The 20,611-nt window shown below is 42.0% G+C and overlaps 1 protein-coding gene across 25 annotated transcripts in view; it reads right to left on the reverse strand.

The window, feature by feature from the left end:
- Positions 1-9,657: 9,657 nt before the first annotated feature.
- CREM (cAMP responsive element modulator) overlaps positions 9,658-20,611 on the reverse strand; it is an 81,752-nt gene continuing 70,798 nt past the window's right edge. For 18 of the 25 annotated variants that reach the window (XM_012932003.2, XM_055147255.1, XM_055147257.1 and 15 more), the window contains 2 exons: positions 16,575-16,731; positions 10,328-10,883 (listed from right to left, as the gene is read on the reverse strand). In XM_012932003.2, coding sequence (XP_012787457.2) covers positions 10,739-10,883; positions 16,575-16,731 — 302 coding nt within the window. In that variant the 3' untranslated portion in view covers positions 10,328-10,738. Of the gene's footprint in view, positions 10,884-16,574; positions 16,732-20,611 lie in introns of all 25 variants that reach the window. The other 7 variants (XM_004605402.2, XM_055147256.1, XM_055147260.1 and 4 more) reach the window with 1 other exon arrangement.

Below are 20,611 nucleotides of genomic sequence, written 5' to 3' on the forward strand. Positions count from 1 at the left end.
GGTTTACGTTAGGAATGCACGGGGGCTGGAGTGATAGTCCAATGGGTACAGAGCTTGCCTTGCACATGCCCAATCTGCCCTTGATCCCCTGTGCCACACAGGGTCCTTGAACATCAGAAGGAGAGATCCATGAGTACAGAGGCAGGAGTAAGCCCTGAGCACAGCTGAGTGTGGCCCAAAAAGAAACAACAACAACAAAAAAATGAAGGAATACACAGACTCATTGAAACAAAATTTGAGAAATGTGGAATGCCACACAGATTAAATATAGGTAACAATCAATAAAAAAAAAAAGGTTCCTTTAAAAAAAATTAAAATCCTCCTCATATGGCCTACTTCTTTCCTGGAGATGTTCCAGCCATAGGCTGGAGCGACAGTACAGCAGGTAGGCCTATTCCTTGCGCCTGATGGGGCTGGGTTTGATCCCTGGCACCAAGTATGGTCCCTGGGCCCCACCAGGAGTGATTCCTGATCACAGAGCTTGGGGTAAGCCCTGAGCTCTACTGGGTGTGCCCACCCCTCCAAATAATACTCTGCATTACTAAGATTTAAGAGTTTACAGGCACCAAGGCTAAGGCATGTGCCTTGCTGTTAAGGCATATGCTGTTACGGTAACAGCATATGTGGCTGTTGGCCTGTTTGGATCCCCAACACCATTTGGTCCCCTAAGCATTGAACCATTGGCCTGATTGGTCAATAAAGGCTGGAAGGGGCTCTGGGATCTTCTGAGCACTGCTTGAGAGACCACCTCTGAAATCATAATTATAAAGATTAAAAGCAGACATAAATTTCGAAGCCCATCCCAAATCCATTGACACTGGTCTCATGAGACCAGGCTCATCCCACAGTAAAAGCAAGATAAGAGTCGTTTGTTCTGGAGGTGATAGTACCATATGTCAAATACCCTTCAAGGTAAGCCAGGATGGATCTGCAGGCTTCCGGTGCACTCCCATTGTCTCAAGACAACCAGATGGAGTGTTTTATAGCTAGTGATGGGATTTTCCTCTGAGTTTCCATCTATTCAGACCCCAAAGGCAAATGCTTTCTCAGACAGCTATGCTTTCCCAAAATGTGGCTGAAAATCCAATTCATAGGAGAATAAAGGCATCATGGGGAAAACAACAATTACTGCAGCAGGTAAGAAGTAAGAGCATTTCCAGACTCCTTGCTACTAACAACTGTCAATATTTAGGTTGGTCAACCTGAAATTTGACTTGTCTATAAAGTGAAGGGCTAGAGCAATAGTGCAGTGGGTAGGGAATTCGTCTTGCACGTGGTCGACCCGGGTTCGATTCCTCCGCCCCTCTCGGAGAGCCCGGCAAGCAACCAAGAGTATCTTGCCCTCATGGCAGAGCCTGGCAAGTTACTCATGGCGTATTCGATATGCCAAAAACAGTAACAAGTCTCACGATGGAGATGTTACTGGTGCCCACTCGAGCAAATCGATGAGCAACGGGATGACAGTGATACAGTGACAGTGATCAAGTGAAAGGTTTTATACTATAATGACCATCTCTTTTTTTTAGCTTGAAGATGTTCTAGATGTATATAACTCAAGCTTTGGTATTCCAATAACTAGTTCTTAAACAACTCATTTTCTACTGATCAGCATCAGAGAAGTTGAAAAACAGCAACAGAGAAAGAAATGCTTGCTTTTGATTCACTAGATCAGGAAAACTTTGTCCCAAATTGAACTTGAACCACCGAACTGTCTTTCACCACCACCAGCAGCACCGTGGGCCTTTGCCAGCACACACTCTGGTCCTGGCCTGCCTCTGGGTCTAGCCCGAATCACAGCCCCAAGGACGGAGGCCACCGCCTCCCTGCCAGCTCTGCCCTTACAGATCTGCTACTTTGGGCGAGTTCTTTAAGCTCTCCAAGTCTGTTTCCTCATCTACAAACAGGGATAATCATTCAAGCATTAACCCTTGTCGGGTTGCTACATGGCATGGAGTAGGGTGCCAGGCACAGGGCAAGTACCCAGTGAAGGGTAGCCATCACTTTTGATGCCCACCACTGTAAGCTTATGGCATCTATATAAACTGTTTAATGAGTGAATAAAGTCCACAGAGCCACTAAGAGAGGCGCCGTGAGGCCACAGCCTCTAGATTCATTATTTTGCTTTTTGGGTCACACCTGGCGATGCACAGGGGTTACTCCTGGCTTGGCACTCAGGAATTACTCCTGGCGGTGCTTAGAGGACCATATGGGATGCTGGGAATCGAACCTGGGTCGGCCTTGTGCAAGGCAAATGCCCTCCCCGCTGTGCTATCGCTCCAGCCTCTGGATTCATTCTTATGAAAGTCCTCTGGCCAGCTGGCTTGTCGGAAGGAGAGGACAGGCTCACTCCCTAATCTCATTCCCCAAACTGCATGTCACATCATCCTGTTGGGACAGGATCAGGGGGTCTGAGCAATGAACTGAGAGCATCTCTTCTTTGGAGGGAGTCCAACAGGGTGAGTATATGCTCTCTGGTTTTTTGTTTTGTTTTGAGGTCACGGCAGAATCTCGCATGGCAGAGCCTGGCAAGCTACCTGCAGCATATTCGATATTGCCAAAAACAGTAACAACAATGGGCCTCCTTCCCCTGACCCTGAATGTGACAGGGAAGAATGAGACGTTACTGGTGCCCGCTCGAGCAAATTGATGAGCAAGAGGACAACAGTGATACAGTGATATGAGGACACACTCGGCAGTGCTCTGGGCTTCCTCCTGGCTCTGTGCTCGGAAATCACTCCTGGCAGGGCTTGGGGACTGTGTGGGGTGCTGGGGATAAAACCCAGCTGGCTGTGTGCAAGACTTGCCCCCTCCACCTGCTGCACTACCCGTAGCTCTGGCCCTGAGAGGATGTTTTCTATGCAGGAGGGCAGGTTTGATCCCCATCGTCCCCTGAGCCCCCAGCACCGCCAGATGTGACCCCTGAGCACAGAGGCAAAGTAGACACCAAGCATCACTGGGTGTGACCCAACCCCACCCCACCCCAAAAGTTAAAGAAGATAAAATTATCTCTTCCGAAGAAACAAAGGTGGTAAGCACAGCTGCTTTCCTAGGATAACAGGGGTCAGGAATAGGAGATTAACTTCCACCACAGATCTGTAATCTTTTGTACTTTAAACCTTGGGCGTGTCTTACCTGAATTAAAAATTATACTTTCTAGTGGCGGGGTGGGGGGGATGCCTAGATCATCCATGGCCCCGGACTACACAGGAAAGAGAAGCAAAGAAATAGAAGGGGAAGGGGAGTAGAGAAAGATGAGAAGCAATAAGGGGTGAGGGCCAAAGAGATCCAGGTGCATGGGTGACCTTAAGGAATGACACAGCAAAATATCCAAACTGGAGTCAACAACACTGAAATAGCAAGACCCAAACTTGAATAACCAAATTTAAACGGTGCCTGCCAAGATGGCAAGCTGGGGCTGGGGAGGTGGGGGTAGGAGAGGGGATGAATCTGGGAACACCGGTGGAGGGAAGTCGACACTGGTAGTGGGGGTTGGTCCATGAAACGCTGTACATCAAAAACCCAACTATGAATAACTTTGTAATTCACGAAGCTTTATTAAAATAAAAATTTGAAGAAAAAAACAGAAAGATAAAAATGATTTTGGAATTAGAAAACAGAGGAATTAAGAAATTGTTACTCGGGGGCGGAGCAATAGCACAGTGGGTAGGGTGTTTGCCTTGTACGCAGCCGATCTGGGTTCGATCCCTGGCATCCCATATGGTCCCCCAAGCACCGCCAGGAATAATTCCTGAGTGCAGAGTCAGGAGTAACCCCTGAGCACCACCAGGTGTGACCCAAAAAGAAAAAAAAATTGTTACTCACTTCCTCATAGCTCAGATATAATTGATACCAACTTTTTATCTTATGTACCACTGGTATTAAAGTTTCTGTCATATAAAAAAAATACTTTCCTCTGGGGCTGGAGCGATAGTACAGTGGGTAGGGCGTTTGCCTTGCACGCAGCCAACCCGGGTTCGAATCCCAGCATCCCATATGGTCCCCTGAGCACCGCCAGGGGTGATTCCTGAGTGCAGAGCCAGGGGTGACCCCTGTGCACCGCCAGGTGTGAACCAAAAAGAAAAAAAAATACTTTCCTCATTTCAGTTTTTGAAAAGTAAAGGACATTTCTTCTTTCTAAAATGTGTAGTCTCATGAGCTGAGGGAAGCGGGAGGGGACTCCTGTCCCTTTTGGAGCTGCCAGACCCCGGGCTGCTCTAAACAGGAACCTCGGACACATGAAGATGTGGGTATGAGGTGGGGGAGGACAGAGAGGGACAGAAGGAAGAACGTTTGGGTTCAGGCTTATGCGGGTTTTGACTGGTTTCTGCATAAAAGAGGTGATTAGGAGGTGGAGAAATAGCACCGGAAGTAAGGTACTGGCCTTGGGCCACCATCCAGCTGGAGCGACCCTTGACCAGAGAGCCGGGAGGAGCCGAGAACCACTCGGGTATTCTCCCTCCCCCAAAGGAAGAAATTAGAGGCAATTCCTATTGCGGTTTTGGAGCAAGACTGTATTTTGGTACTTTGGGTCACCTCCAGCAACGTGACCAGTTACTCCTGGCTCTGCACTCAGGAATCACTCCCCGCATTGCTGGGGGACCATATGGGATGGGGGGGATCGAACCCACGTCGGCTGCGTGCAAGGCAAACGCCCTCCCCACTGTACTATGAAGCAAGACTTTAATCTCTGACTCCCATCTACTGTCCAGGCAAGTCAGAGACCTGAATTACAGAGGGCGAGTCACAACTGTGCATGCGCGTGTGTGCGTGTGTGCACCTGTACATGAAATACAACACATGTTGGCTCAGCCTTTTAATGCTGATTTAGAAATATTTTTCTTAATAAATCTGAAAGAGGCCGAGCAACATCTCATACTCTATACCCCTGATGCATGAGGAGTAGCACACACTGGATAGGATGCAAGGCAGAAGGCAACCAGTCTCAATTAAAAATGGATTAGCAGGGGCTGGAGCAATAGTACAGCGGTAGGACGTTTGCCTTGCACAAGGCCGTCTCGGGTTCGATTCCCAGCATCCCATATTGTCCACCGAGAACTGCCAGGAGTGATTCTTGAGTGCAGAGGCAGGAGTAACCCCTGAGCATAGCCGGGTGTGACCCAAAAAGAAAAACAAATAAATAAAAAAGTATTAGCACAAAAGGCTCAACCTGTAATAACATGTTAGTAATCTCTTATACAAGGACTCAGTGGCTCCAGGCTGAGATAATACAACAATCGTCACATACTTTCTTCTAAGGAAACCCTTTTTGATCATTTTCAGAGAATTATTACTAACAAGCAATACAAAATAATGGGTTGTGGTTGGGAAAATTGGAAATAATGGTGGTGGGTGGGGGCTGGAGTGATAGCACAGCGGGTAGGCCGTTTGCCTTGCACGCGGCTGACCCGGGTTTGATTCCCAGCATCCCATATGGTCCCCCGAGCACCGCCAGGGGTAATTCCTGAGTGCAGAGCCAGGATTAACCCTTGTGCATTGCCAGGTGTGACCCAAAAAGAAAAAAAAATGGTGGTGGGTAAGGTGTAATTGTGGTAGGATTGGTGTTGAAATACTGAACATAATAAATTATTGTAATCAGTCTTATAAAAATAAAGTAAAATAATTAATAAACCTGAAACAAATGCAATCATGGGGCCAGAGAAATAGCACAATGGGTAGGGTGTTTACCTTGCACGTGACTGACCCAGGTTTGATCTCCAGCACCCCATATGGTGCCCAGAGCACTGCCAGGAGTGATTCCTGAGTGTTGAGCCAGGAGTAACCACTGAGCATTGCCAAAAGTGGCCCAAAAATAGAAACAAAAACAAAAAGAAAAGAAATGCATCCTTTTGGAAATTAAGACTGGCTTTGAAACAAGGATTGTATTTTATTTGAGCAAGTGTAAGTTAAGCCAGCGTAACAAAGTCCAAGGTTCATTTCCTCCTTTCATTTGTCCTTTTCCATCCCTGATAATTATATGTGAAGTGAATGACCTGGAAAAGAAACTTCTTAAATCTCACAACAACTATCACACCGTACTCCATGGGTGAATGGTTTTTCAGAGTACAAACAATACTGTGTTCAAAATGTTTTGTATCAAAAATCTGTTTTGAGAAGCTGCAGTGATAGCGCAGCGGGTAGGGCATTTGCTTTGCACGTGGCCAACCCGGGTTCGATTCCCAGCATCCCATATGGTTCTCTGAGCACCACGAGGAGTAATTCCTGAGTGCAGAGCCAGGAGTAACCCCTGAGCATTGCCAGGTGTGACCCAAAAAGCAAAAAAAAAAATCTGTTTTGAGGGGCTGAAGAGACAGTACAGCTTGCTTTGCATATGGCCAACCTAGGGTTCAATCTCTGGTGTCCCACATGGTCTGCTGAGCATCACTGGGAGTGATTCCTGAGTACAGAGCCAGAAATATCCTAAGCATTGCCGGGTGTGGCCCGTCCCCCCAACTCCATCATTTTTAATACTCCAGTGCCTAAGTATGAAATGTATTTATGAGAGAATGGAGTGACATGGAAGAAACAAAAAGCAACCCACAAAACATGAAAATATGCCATGTGGAATTGTTCATAACCAGACCTACATACTTAGGGTTGCCTTGCCATAAATCAGGCACATCTCAGTTCTGGAAACCTTGGGATGCAAAAGGAGAACAGAGCAAACTCAATTACACCGTGGCTGGCCCAGTGGCAACAGCTCTGCATCTCTTCCTGGTCCATCTTGCTTAATTATATTTAGTTGCAGACTAGGAAAAGCATTTTGGTTTCAAGCCCTCATATTCTTCAGAGATGCATTTTAGGCCGTGGTAAACAGCATGTGGCAGGTGTAAGACTATTGAGAGAACATAAAGAAGAGTGGCGGTGGCTGTGAAGTGCGTCTCAGCCCTGAGCACGGGGCTCTTACACATGGAAGTGCATTTTTGCTACTCTCCCATCGCAGATGACATAACATCACGGTTCATCAAACAAGGTGTTGTGATCCCCTGATCCAGGATCAATCATTTCTGTATTCAAAAGACCAGACTTTGAAACTTCCAAGAAAAAGAAGAAAAGACAAGCACAGGGATTGCCCTGGGATTCTGTGCAACCTGGTTGTATAAGACGTTCAGTGTTCCAGAATGACCTCACTTATCTGTGGTCTAGAGAATACCGGGTGACAAAATGTAGTAAAAGGGGGATGCCCAGATCACCCTTGACCCCAGTGTTTAGAGAAGAGACAGGCAGAGAAGGAAAAAAATCAAGAGGGGGTGGTTTAAAAGAGAAAGGGAATGGGTGAACAGACATCAGGACTTCCCATTATACCGGTGATATGGGTGAGGGGTAACAGCCAAAATACCCAAGATACAGACTCAGCACTGAAAATGTGAGATCTAAGCTGCAACCACTGAATCTTTATAATGTGCCTATCAGGTTGACAAGTGGGGAGCGGGAGGTGGAGTGAGGTTTGGGGTAGGGCAGAATCTGGGAACTCTGGTGGAGGGAAAATGACACTGGTGGAGGAATTGGTGATGAATTATTATATGTCTAAAGCACAAATATCAGTAACACTGTAAATTATGGCTCTTTAATAAAAAAATCTATATATGTAAAAGATACTGTGTTCTCATGACTTTTACCATACCGTGTACTCTGTTCAATGAGAGGTGGTAGGAATTATCCAAGGCTCATGGAAAGTCATCAAACTGCTATTTCAGTAGCTAAAGCCTTGGTTTCAGGCATCACTTGACTGTGCGAGAATTAAGAAGTTGCTGTGGACCTTGGAAAATCTGCCTCAAGTCCTACTTCTCACAGGGGCTCTGAACCCTGGAACAGTTGGAGCACTCCCACCTCATCCCGATGGGAGCTGCTGACATGTTTATTCAACACTGACAGGCACTGTGCTGTACAGGACCTTAGAATCCTTCCAAGTGGTTAAGTCTTTATTTACAACCCAGTGCTTTTAATTCTGTTTTCCTTGACAGTGATTGGTTAAGGAAGGAGGTTATCACAAAGACCAAGCGGGTGGAATTTGAGAGGGCAAAGATCTGACTGCTTCTGAACAAGTTCTCCTTGCTCTTAAAACAGGACGAAAGAGAAAGGTGCCCTTTATCCCCCTCTGGTGCTTACAATCATGGCAGAGAATTTGTGATTTAGGAAAAATCGAATTGTTTCGACATCGTTAAGTCACTGACTTGAGCAATTCTGGGATGTCTGACCTCTGGACTTTGTTTTGTGAGGTACTAGAATTTCTTCATTGTTTAAACCACCCACCGGGGAAGACAAAGAGGCCACTGCTCTTTGTGACCCCCATGTATTCTGAAACACCAGCCTGTCTTATAGAGCGTCACTAGCATACTCAAGCGCGCGCGCACGCATGCGCACACACACACACACACACACACACACACACACACACACACACACACACACACACACACACACACACACACACACACACACACTCTCCTGTGGGTACAAGGGAAAACTCGCCCATCTCCCAGGAGTAGGATGCAGTGGTCTTTCCCATCCAGCATTCCCTCCTTGCCGGCACAACCGCTTACCTCAGAGCCCAATTCAAAGCCATGCCTCCGGGTTTACATGTTTCTAACTCTGACATGGAGCATTTCCTGCTGCCCCCATGCAAGGTCAGCTCTGCTGACCGGTATTCCCCTCGTCCTGCCTACAGCTCACAACACTGACAGTGACTGGCTGGCTGAGTATAAAGCACCATTTCCCTGCACCCTGGGGTTTTTCTGTCTTCTTTCTTCCTTGACTTCTTCCCTCCTTCTCTGTAGAGGAACAAACAAGAAAAGAGAAATTCAGAGTTCTACACTCTGAAGGATGAGTAAGTGTTTCTAAAGGAAGCCTTAGATGGCATGTCCTGTGTTCTGGGAGTGCCAGGAAAGAGAAACGAGATGACAGGAAGAAGTGAGATGCTAGGCACAGGATCCTCCCTCTCCACAGTGAACACCGGAGCCTCGGGGTGGGGGAGAGAGGCCCAACTTTACGACTCAGAAGTTACTGCAGAAAATAAGAAAATGTAACAGAGACACTGAAGGCCTTCAACTGATGTCCTGGGAGGACATGTGGATACCAGGGACAACACTGCTCTTGAGATACAAAAAAGATCATCTGGACGTGTGGACACAAAATATTTGATCTAATGTGGACTTCAAGCTGTTTTGAAATGGGGAAAAAAAACAACACCCTGGCTTGCTTTTGTTTTCACTTTGGTAGCAAGAATTCAAAATAGAGAGTACTCAGCAGGAGACGGCCAGACCCTCTGCAGAAAGGCCTTCTCCACCACACGGCTGACGTCCTGCCAGCGGCTGCTGCATGTTCCCCTCGAATGAGATGACAAGAAAAAGCATCTGCCGAGGGGCTGGTGAGAAGGTAGGGCACAGCTGATCCAGGTTCAATCCCCAGCACCCCACATGATCCTCGAGCCCCTCCAGGAATATTCTTGAGCCAGGAATAAGCCCTGAGCACTGCTGAGTGTGGCCCCCAAACGAAACAAGAATGAGAAGCATCTGCAGAGCTCAGAGCCCAGTGCAGGAGGCGGCACGAGTGAGCACCCCGTGCCGGTACGCAGTATAATTCTGACTCAGACGTCAAACCCAGTTTGGATAGTAAATATTTGTTGTAACTATAATTAGGTGATAGTAAACCAACAGTAAACACTTTTGGAAGATTGTTTTATATTACACAATAGAGTAAAAACGTAGTAAATTTCAGATACTTAAATGAGCACCAAACACTACAAAGTGTAACCAACATGGTTCTATTAAAAACTCTCTCCAACTATGGCATTCAAGGACAGTAATACAATACTTTTCTTTACAAAGCAACTAATATAAAAGCCTGCAAATGCCATAAATTCATTTATAGGCTATAATTTTCATAAAGGCATGTCATTAGATTCTTTTAATTCTTTCCTGAGGTATTTTTGGGGTGTGGTTTATTTTTTATTGTACGGCTGGATGCATTATCTTTGATCATCCTTTCCTAAAATGATTTTTAAAGACCTGCAAACAAATTTATTGCATAGGACACTATTCATGACATAGAGATCAGGAACTGCAAATATGTAGCATTGGAACAAGTCTTACAAATATTGCATTTTAAGAATTTGTTACATACATTTTTTACAGCTTGTCTCTTTAAAAAAAATTGAAGTTACAGTTAAGAATTAACTACGTACAGTGAAGCATTTCAGGAATGTTAGAGATTAGAGAATATGATGAATGATACAAAGGAAAAAAGCCATAATTCTTGCCGGCTATATATTGTATTGCCTGCAAAAGCAACTGTACATGTTGTGATCAGTTCACAGTTAAATATTTCTACTAATCTGTTTTGGAAGAGCATATGTCTTTCAAGGTCTCAAGTTCCTCTATAAGCTTCTTGTTCTGAACTTCCAGCACTGCAACGCGGCTTTCCAGACATTTTACATACTCTTTCTTTCGACGTCGACATTCTTTAGCAGCTTCTCTGAAAAGGGGTAGAAGCAAAAGGGCAAACAAAACAGTTTTTTGCATGCTATTGACAAACAGACTGAAGTAAGCATAACATATGTGATCATGGCTGCATTCCAAATCTCACAACAACATTCCCAATTCCATTTCCAACACTAAAGCCAAACTGGATTCTGAAGGGTCACAAGTGTCCCTTCTACAAGTCCACATGGCAATTAGTAGAACTGCTGTTATCTCCTGCCTTGATTAGAGTTCACAGAAAACAAGGTCCAAGCCAAAGACAATTACTCTGCTTTATGGCAATAAAGATCTTTGAGGGCCTTGAGTTCCTCAATGAGAGTCTTGTTTTGGTTTTCAAGCACAGCCACACGATTTTCAAGACATTTGACATATTCTTTCTTCTTCCTGCGACACTCCCGGGCAGCTTCCCTGGAACCAACACAAGGCAAATGACTACAAGAACAACCTCCCAGGACAATCCAGAGTGGCTCAATAAACATCTGCCCCACCACCCTCCGCCCCTCCAAAAAAACTCAACAATCAATCAATCCTGGGTACAGTTTGTACAAAACAATACACCAAACCGAACCAAGCACATGCCCTTTGATAAAATTACTCTAAGACAACAAGAACAACTTGAGAGCACAATCCATTCACTCAGCATTGGTCGTAAATGGTGTTTTCATAAACACACACTCTGATAATAGTCACCAGAATTGTTTACAGTAGCCTAAAACAATAGGCCCATATCCCCAAAGTGGAACTGCCACAAAAAGATTTAGAGATCTTTTCAAATTTCCTTACATTTATTTTGGTCTACCAAAAGCCACATTCTCTGCCACAAGCTAATTTCATCTGACTAAAAATTATTAGAAAAAAAGTTAAACCTCCAAATCCTTAAATGTTAATATCAGTCATCTGAATTCTTTAAGATTAAATTTCAGTAAAGCAAGTAAGAGCAATCATGACGGCAAGAAATACTTTATTGGCTAGAAAACAACATGGAAAAAAGTAACAATAAATAAGTCACATGCATTTTCATAAACCAAAATAAAAGAGATTCTATTCCTGAGACTAAAAAGAAGGGGAGAAGGGAGAGTACACAATACAACATCTAATGATTCAGAACATTTAAGTCCAGGAATGTGACTTAAAATTTAAAATTATGAGAAGGAAACCACTGAAGCACCCAACAGTGTACTTCAAGGCTCTCTAATCATATGCATCTCTATCCAATCTGCTAAATTTTAACGCGTGGTAGACCAGGCCCAAAGGAAACAAGAGACCCACAGCCAGAGCACAAACATAAATAAGTAGAAGAACACATTAGTCACTTTCACGTAAAACTCCACAAAAATCAAGGAATCTAACAAATATTTCTCTTTCTGTTTTTTCAGGGGTGTGTGTGTGTGTGTGTGTGTGTGTGTGTGTGTGTGTGTGTGTGTGTGTGTGTGTGTGTGTGTGGTATGAGGGGAGGGGGAACATGTTATCATTTAACTCCTCTATAGAATATCCCCCTCTTATACTCTGATAGCTCTATTTTGGAATATTCAACTGAGAATAACTGCCTTTGGGGTACTCTTTACATTAAAAAATTTTAAAAAGCCTACACTGAAACCTATTAAGAAACAAATATTATTTTAGCAAAGGTTTGTGTTTAATCACTAAGTACCAGTTACTTGAATGCAATCAACAGGCACTGCTGTCAGTCTCAAGTGGGGATGATATACACATCATCATGATGTGTACAGGATTGGCCAATTCTGATTTATTTTTAGGATATTTGACTCTCACTACCCTAAAACAGCAACAGCTGGTTATCTGTTTTCTCTGTGGGAGGCCAAAGTCAGCCAAAAAGAGAAACTTCGAAATTCCATCGAACTACAGGTAAAGATCGCCTGCTTCCTAACCCAAAACAATGCTACCGTTCTGTGAACTCACAAAGCTTTCAGATACATATTATGTATAAATTACAATTTAATGTAAACAGGATGACCCAAATAAATAAATCACAAGGAAAAGTGAAGAATACAAGCAAGATCACTTAGAGCCCAAGATGCCAGCTTGGGAATATAATTCAACACTCTTCCATAAAGGAACTAAAACACATTTATGCATAAGAATGTTTTCATGATTTAATCACTGTATTAAGTTCTAGATCTAGGAGGTGTATAGCCATGTTACAAAACAAGCTACTGTTCGAATTATTCAATTTGTATACCAGTGTTGTGGGGTATTCAATCTTTTAAATTAACCAAAGCGAACTATTTATTATAAATATCCATTCTTTGTGTTTCCTGCACTCAGATATTATGGGAGTCTGGAGGGTCTCCAAATGCAAAAAACTTTATGTCAGTGTAGCCCAAAGTGAGCACTGGAACCAAAAAAACGAGTTAGGAGGAGGGCTGTAGTAACTTAAGGAGCAATGGGGAGCAGTAATTTTTGTTTGTTCTCTTAACATGTTCATGATGGCATTGTTGATTTGTGTCAATAAAGCCACAGCCAAGTATAAACCACCAGCAGAATAAGCCAGCATCAATGAGACAGTAGAACATGTATGTGTGTGGGACCCATAATAATTGTTTTCTGAAAAGAAGTAGACCAAATAAGTTTGGGAACCTCTGCTTTGAATAATCACACAAATATATGACACTTAGCTATGGAAAACACCTCTTATCTGTGGCAAGGACAACAAACTGACAGGGCTTTAAAGAAATGAAAATTGTCAGCAGATTGATTGGTAGGAATATAATTATCCTTCAAAATGCCAGTCGAAGAATCAAAGAGAATGTTGAAGAGGTCTTTCTGTTAGTCAGGAGAACCCATCTCCTTCCCATGCACATAAATCTGAAGCTGACACTGAGATGACTCAGAGGTTGGTGCAGAGAACAGGCCCCAGAGCAGAGACCGCTGATTGCATGTTCTGTCTGAGCTGTGCAGTATTAACTCGCTTGTTACATGACCTCTCTGAACCTCAATTCTTCAAAGGATGATAATCAAATCTATCCTCGTGTGGAATTTATGTGACTTAAACAAACAGTAGATATAAAGCACTTAAAACTCAGATATAGTACTGGTACTTGCTGAACAGATACCAGTATCTTGTTCAGCAAGTACCATACGTTGAGCATAATATACCATATGTTAAGTGTAAGACATTGGGCAACCAATAGCCACCTATTATCTGCTTTTCACTCATCTTGCTCTAAAGCTGGGATTTACAAAGCTAAAATAGCCCTTTCTAAGAACTCTTGCAGTTGAGTATTCTATTTCTTTGTGTCTTTAAGCACCACCATAATGTTTTGGTCTAGGCTGGACACAGCATGTAAGAAAGTGGTCACTCGGGCTAGAGTGATAGCACCGTGGGTAGGGTGATTGCCTTGCATACGGCCAACTCCAGTTCAATTCCCAGAATCCCATATGATCCCCCAAGCACTGCCAGGAGTAATTCCTGAGCACATGAGCCAGGAGTAACCCCTGTGCATTGCAGGGTGTGGACCCCCCTCCCAAAATAAAAAGAGAGAAAGTGGCTGCTCTATTATCACATAGCTGAGTACTAGGCCTGACCATCTAAGTGTAATTATCTAGAAGACATTAGCATAACAAGGAACCGGCCTAAAGGCACATTCCTCAGAATGCATCCCCATTGTGATGTGACCCAGGACTATTTCTAGTCAATGAGTGAAAACTGAAAACTGCTAGGTCTTCCAAGGAAATGTTTTCAGAGGGTAAAGGCTCAGCTAGCCCCACTCCTCTGCCAGTCTGAAGCAAGGCCGACAGGTGTGGCTGCCAGACTGTGGTCCTCGGAAGAAATGTCAGATGTTGAAGATGACAGCAGGGAGGAGGAGCAGACCGGATCCCCAATGACGCTGGTGGTTCTTTGTTTGGGCTGCACATTAAATCTGGACCAGCTATATAAGATCAAAATACCACCTACAAGGCTAGGCCTTCATTTCCTGCAATTATTACAGCTTGAACACAAATGCTACCCAATGATTGTTATTAGCCAATTATTCTTTTTTAGAAACCATTTTTTTACATTTTATTTTTCCTTTGGGAGATTGCTTATATATGAGTAGGCAGCGGTGGGGCATGCTTATAGGGTCTCACTACTGACTCTTTGGTTGTGTTTTGTTTATACCTGCAGGGCTGAGGGCTTACTCCTGGCTGTGTGCTCAGGAATCACTTCTGGAGGTACTCAGGGAAGCATATGTGGTGCTGGGGATCAAACCCAGGTTGGATGAATATAAGGCAAGCACCTAACCCCTACAGAATCTCTCTGGTCCACTAGGTAATGTCTTATCCATTTCACTTCCGTGAAACTGATGAGTTCCTGACTTAAGTAAACTGACTATTTTTAACAGCTGGGTTGGGGATGTGGCTTGGTGGCAGACTGCATGACTAGCATGAGCAAAACATGCCAGTACAGGGATCCAGTTCAGGCACTGCCAAAAACAGAAGGCAAAACCAAAGATAGGGAATGTCTAATTGAGGAAAAAAAGGTGTCGAGGATCAATTTGACATCTTGCGTTATCCTCACACTGAACTATTTCTAAACTGGACTTCACCATGTCCTGTGTGACATGAGAGTATTTATATTCAAGTACACTCATAACATGAAGAGCTATGATAATTTTAAAGTATCCACAGATCAAATTTAGATCAAATTCAGATCAGATTAAAATTAGGAATCTTTGATAACAAACAAGATTTCCTTGGAACAACTATGATGGCCTGTGAGCCCTTTCTGCCCTCCTTCAGGATTATCCTGATGTGAAATTGTGATGATGAAAAACAGGAATCCAATATGACTACATACATGAACCTGAAACAATCACTGATAAGGAGGTCCACCTCCCAATGCTCCTATTTCTGAAATCTGCTGAAGTATTCCAGGGTACCAAAAAACTCCATTTAATGATATAAGCTTGGGAACAGTAGTCTAATGTAAGAAATTCTAGAATATATCAAGCTTCCATATTTAAAAGGCTATTTGGTAAAGTGAATGTCGCTGCTACTGTCTCACATTTGTGACAAAGGACGGTATTGAGCTCAGACCCCTTCTAAATTTTAGAGACTCATTAGTTAAATTGATAATACCCAGTAAATTAAATACCATTCTAAGTTTCTTATTTTATAGATGAACACATCCAGTCTAAAATGTTTTATTTTTCTTAACACTGACATTATTTTAGACAGGAATAAACTGATAAGACTTAGCAGAAAAACTATTTTGCTTATTTAAAAAAAAATTAGATTAATGTGTGTCATTCTTTATAATAAGAATTAAATTCTGGGGCTGGAGCACTAGCACAGCAGGTAGGGCATTTGCCTTGCACTCGGCCAACCCGGGTTTGATTCCCAGCATCCCAAATGGTCCCCTGAGTACCGACAGGAGTGATTCCTGAGTGCAGAGCCAGGAGTAACCCCTGTGCATTGCTGGGTGTGACTCAAAAAGAAAAAAAAAATTAAATCCTGAAATAATAAGTTAAATTTGAAAAATGATTTTGGAAAACTGTATTTTTTGGTAATAGGAACTGTTTAAAAAATAAAATTACAGTAATAGTATAAAAACAAAATGAAAAGGAATTAAATGTAAATAACTATCACTATAATATTCATAGGTATCTCCAAATGGTGGGGCTGCAGGTAATCATATCTTTCTGCTGTTTTATACTTGTGCTGGACTGGAATGTTTCAGAATAATATATGACTGACATAACAGGGAAAAGTTACCAAAAAAACTACTTGTGACTTAAGAAATTCTTAATGCACAATAAAATTTATTTTGCTTATAAAAATGCTTAAATATCAAAGTTATCCCCAACTGTACCAGGTACAAAATAACTACTTGTAATAAAATTATTCTATCATTACAAAAAATTAATGGATCTTTTAGACATGATCTTACAAAATATAGGGATGTTCCTGGAGTTTATGAAAGAGTTTGATGGTGAGGAACTCTGAGGATCAGGACACTAGAGCAAAAACCACATAAAATGCCACATAACACTTAAGCTGAGAAAAATCCTTTCAGAAAAGTCAGCTCAACTTTTAAAGCCCTGGGGAAGAAAGAACATGTCCTAGGAAAGATCGCTGACTTCTCGAGCAGTGTCTGACCTGTTTTTCATTAGCCTGAGTTCTCGTTTGCGTGTTGCTTCTTCTGCTAGTTGCTGGGGGCTGTGCAAACTTCCTGGTGAGGCAGCCATCACTACTCCCTGTGGTAAAGTAGTCGTTGGAGCTCGGATCTGGTACGTGGGCATGTCACCAGTGGCAGCTGCAATGAAACAAAATATTATAAGCCTGTATAAGCACTTAAGCTCGAGACTGCACATACATTTGACCTGGGAATGACATGAGAGGCAATCTTGCTAATCTTTTAAGATGTGAGCAGTAGAGAAATCTTAGGTATCAAAGATTGTCAATTTGGAACACTGAACAATGATATTCAGCTCTATACATGTAAGATACGAAAAATTCCCTGATCATTTTAGAAAGGTTGTTGTTTTAAATCCAGAGCTAACGTAGAGAGGCTTTTAAAGTGATAGTTTATTTAACCTAAAAATCAGTGGGGTGCTAATAAAATGTTAACCAGGTTTCTGTGGGAAGAAAAAAAAATGTCCTGACCTAAAGCACTTGTTGTTATACTATATAGTGGAAATATGTCTATCAGAGCCAATTTCAAAATACCAATGTGATGTTATCACAAATATAGAGTAGGAAAGACATATACAGAGAGTAAGTAGAAATAGAACACCATTTGGGTAAGATAAATGTAAATAACCTTATGAGCATAAGTGAACTAACTCGATATGAAGAACTTTTAGTATTAATTCACATGTATATAGATATATACACACATATAGGTTCGGCTTTTAATAATGGCTCTTGTAATTATCAGCTTGCAAAAATTCTGAAAAATCTACCATTGGTTCTAAGCAGTGGGAGCTGGCGGCAGCACACCTTGGCTAAAATTCTGAGTATCCTCTGGCTATTTTTCCATCCTCTGACTATTCCAGTTGGGATTTTTCTATACCCTCTTCTCATGCCTGTGACTATGACTGAATGTCTTTAAGTGCAAATCCTAGGGTCAGAAAAATGAGTGAGGAACTGGGAGATGAATCCAGCTCAGTAATTTTCTCTTTAAAAGCCAAATAAGAAACAAAATAGGAAAGCTCTGTTTTTAACTGGTTTGAGAAATTTTGTCTTTTGGTATCTTCATAGAAAATATTCTGTACTACTCGCTCTTAAGAAGTATTTTCTAATTATTGATAGCTATGATTAAATGATAAGATTTAATATTTATTTAGCATTCAGAATGAATATAAAAATCCTGTGTTCCAATTTATATTTTAAAAATATCTGTCTTTAATAAATATAGCATCCCAGAAGAAACAAATGGATTTAAGCAATAAAACATGTTTCTACCACAACCATTTTAACTTTGAGAATGTATAGTACAGAGTTAATCTGATACTCTGATGAGAGATTACAAAATACATGAACTTTCAAAACAAGAATGTCAAAATATTTTTAATAAGGCTATAAATCCTACAAAAATCAGTCTGAAACAATGCCAATGAAAACGTCAGAGGACTTCCATATCTCATTAAAATATTGTACCCATTGAGTAAGAACTGAAGTTACCTAAAAGAAAAACAATGACTTTTTCACTTAAATGGGATATTAGCAGTAAAAACAGTCAAGTTTTAAAGGTTATTCAAAAAACTCATCTTTTTTATGCAGAGGGCGGGGCCACACTCAGCAGTGCTCAGGGTTTTTTCCTGGCTTTGTGCTCAGAGATCACTCCTGGCTGGGCTTGGGGGACCATACCAGATGCACAGATTAGACATGGGTCACTGTGAGCTTGGCAAATGCCCTGCCTACACTGCACTATCGCTCTGGCCCTCAAAACACTCTGCTATGTGCTTCTTTGGGGAGGGATAAATGCCACGTTTTACCTAAGTAGGGCTCAAAATTACTTAAAAAACAAAATAATTAAAAAACATGGTTTGGGTGACCACTTATATAAAAGGTCTTCCTAACATGAATGAGAAAAAAAATGAAAGTTCTTATTGCTTTCATATGTAGTTCTGGAAAAGGGTCATAAATAGTAACTGCCAAATCTAAGCATCAGCAGTGTGTCTATTAAGTAGATCTTGAAAAATCCTAAATTTTCCTCTGTGACTGTTAAAAATTACTGTGCATACTGGTCTTATGTCCTAAAAAAATTTTGTGTGGCCTTGAAATATTTGAGTTGATTTTATCACATTAGAGACTGTAAACTTACTATAGCAATTTAAAAATATATTTCAATCAGTGTAGGAGGAGATAGAACGGAGCACAAGACCACATAGTTCTCTCTTCCCTTTACCCACATCCAGGGAAGAAGGTTATGGGATAATAAAGGTTGAAACAATGGAAAGGCTGGAGGTTACACAAGGCTTTCCAAAATTGGAACAATAGCCAGTGACGAATAAGAAGTTTCACACGTCACGCTGACACAGCAGGCACAGTGGAGGGATGCTCTTCCTAAACACTGCTGGCGAGTGTAGTGCAGGTAACAGAGGCACAGAGGGTCCGTCTATCCTCTCTTTCCAGTTTGCCACATATCAGCTGTATTGGGCACTGGAGAGTTAACACAGAATACTCATATGATAAACAAAAGTTACTTTAGGAGGTTGTATTGACTTAAAAAAAGGGGGGGGAATGGGAAGTGGGTGGGATTTATTTCACTGATGAAAAGTTTATTATATCTTAGAATCAAAAATGGCTGTAAACTTGTCTCTTTCCAAAAGCTGAAAGTATCCTTTAAGATTAACTGGCTTTAAGGGTAACAGCAATTCCAAAATAAACATTCTCCAAACATGTGAGCTCAAAAAAAATATCACTTAAAAAAAAATCACTTGGAAGGAAATGATATACTTAGATAGATTAGTTCTGGGAAGTCACCTAACAAGCTGGAATTTACTAATTTTTCAAAAAATATAATCTCCTCCAACAAAAATCAGATTGAATTAATTCAAGTCTAATATAAGTTAGTAGGTATTAGTGAAACTTTCTGTAATATCATGAAGAATCAGTAGGATGATGTACTTCCTGTGGACATTGAATAATGTCGATGGAAGAACTCCATATCTTTAAATACACACTTATTAGTAAAACATGTTAAAGAGAACCTCATTTTGAGGAAGTATGTCAAAACTTTGTTTTTGAAACAAGTTATGAAAATGCTTTTATCTTAATATAAGTTTGCAAGTATTATGACCAGTAGGATTTTAAAGCAAATCTGGAAAGTAGGATTCTAGTGCAAAGAACTTTCCGACTTTCTTTTTTATTTGTAAATTTATATTTTATTTGGCTTTTTGGGTCACACCTGGTAATGCTCAGGATTACTCCTGGCTCTGCACTCAGGAATAACTCCTGACAGTGCTAGGAGGACCCTATGGGATGCCAGGATCAAACTCAGGTTGGCCATGCGCAAGGCAAACACCCTACCTGCTGGACTATCCCTCTGGCCCCCATCCAACATTCTTTGGTGACATACTTATTCTTCTTTCTACTAAAGGTCAATAATTTCTATCCCACCTAACTACTGTATGTGTCCAGGTTATTTTTTATTCTAGAATTTCATTGCATAAATTTCTAAAATTAAATGGGTCGTTGGTGGGGGCTTTAACTCATGCCTGAAGAAAATGTCTATAATAATTTTATTCTATGGCCCCAAAACTTTAGACAAGTTAGGAATAATATTTTTCTGCTTTTGGTTTGGGGGCCACTCCTGGTTGTGCTCAGGATTTCTTCTGGGAGTGAATGAGGGACGCTATGACGTGCCAGGATTCAAACTGGGGTTCGCCGTTGCAAATGCAAGCCAGCACCCTATCCCTATACTGTCTCTCTGGTCCTGAGAAAATCTTTTTAAAGCCCGGTATCCCCTTGAGTCTCACATGGTAAGGGGCATGTAATGGGTGATCTGTGGGTTGGTGAATGTACTATGAAGTAAAAAAAAATTTTTTTCAGCCACACCTGGCAGTGCTCGGGGCTTCTATTCCTGGCTCTGCACTTAAGGATCACTTCTGGTAGGCCTGAGGGACTATCTAAGGATGCTGGGGATTGACCCCAGGTCGGCCACATGCTAGGCAAGTGCCTTACCTGCT

Source organism: Sorex araneus, chromosome 9 (genome assembly GCF_027595985.1).
Source record: "Sorex araneus isolate mSorAra2 chromosome 9, mSorAra2.pri, whole genome shotgun sequence".
Taxonomy (NCBI): Eukaryota; Metazoa; Chordata; class Mammalia; order Eulipotyphla; family Soricidae; genus Sorex; species Sorex araneus.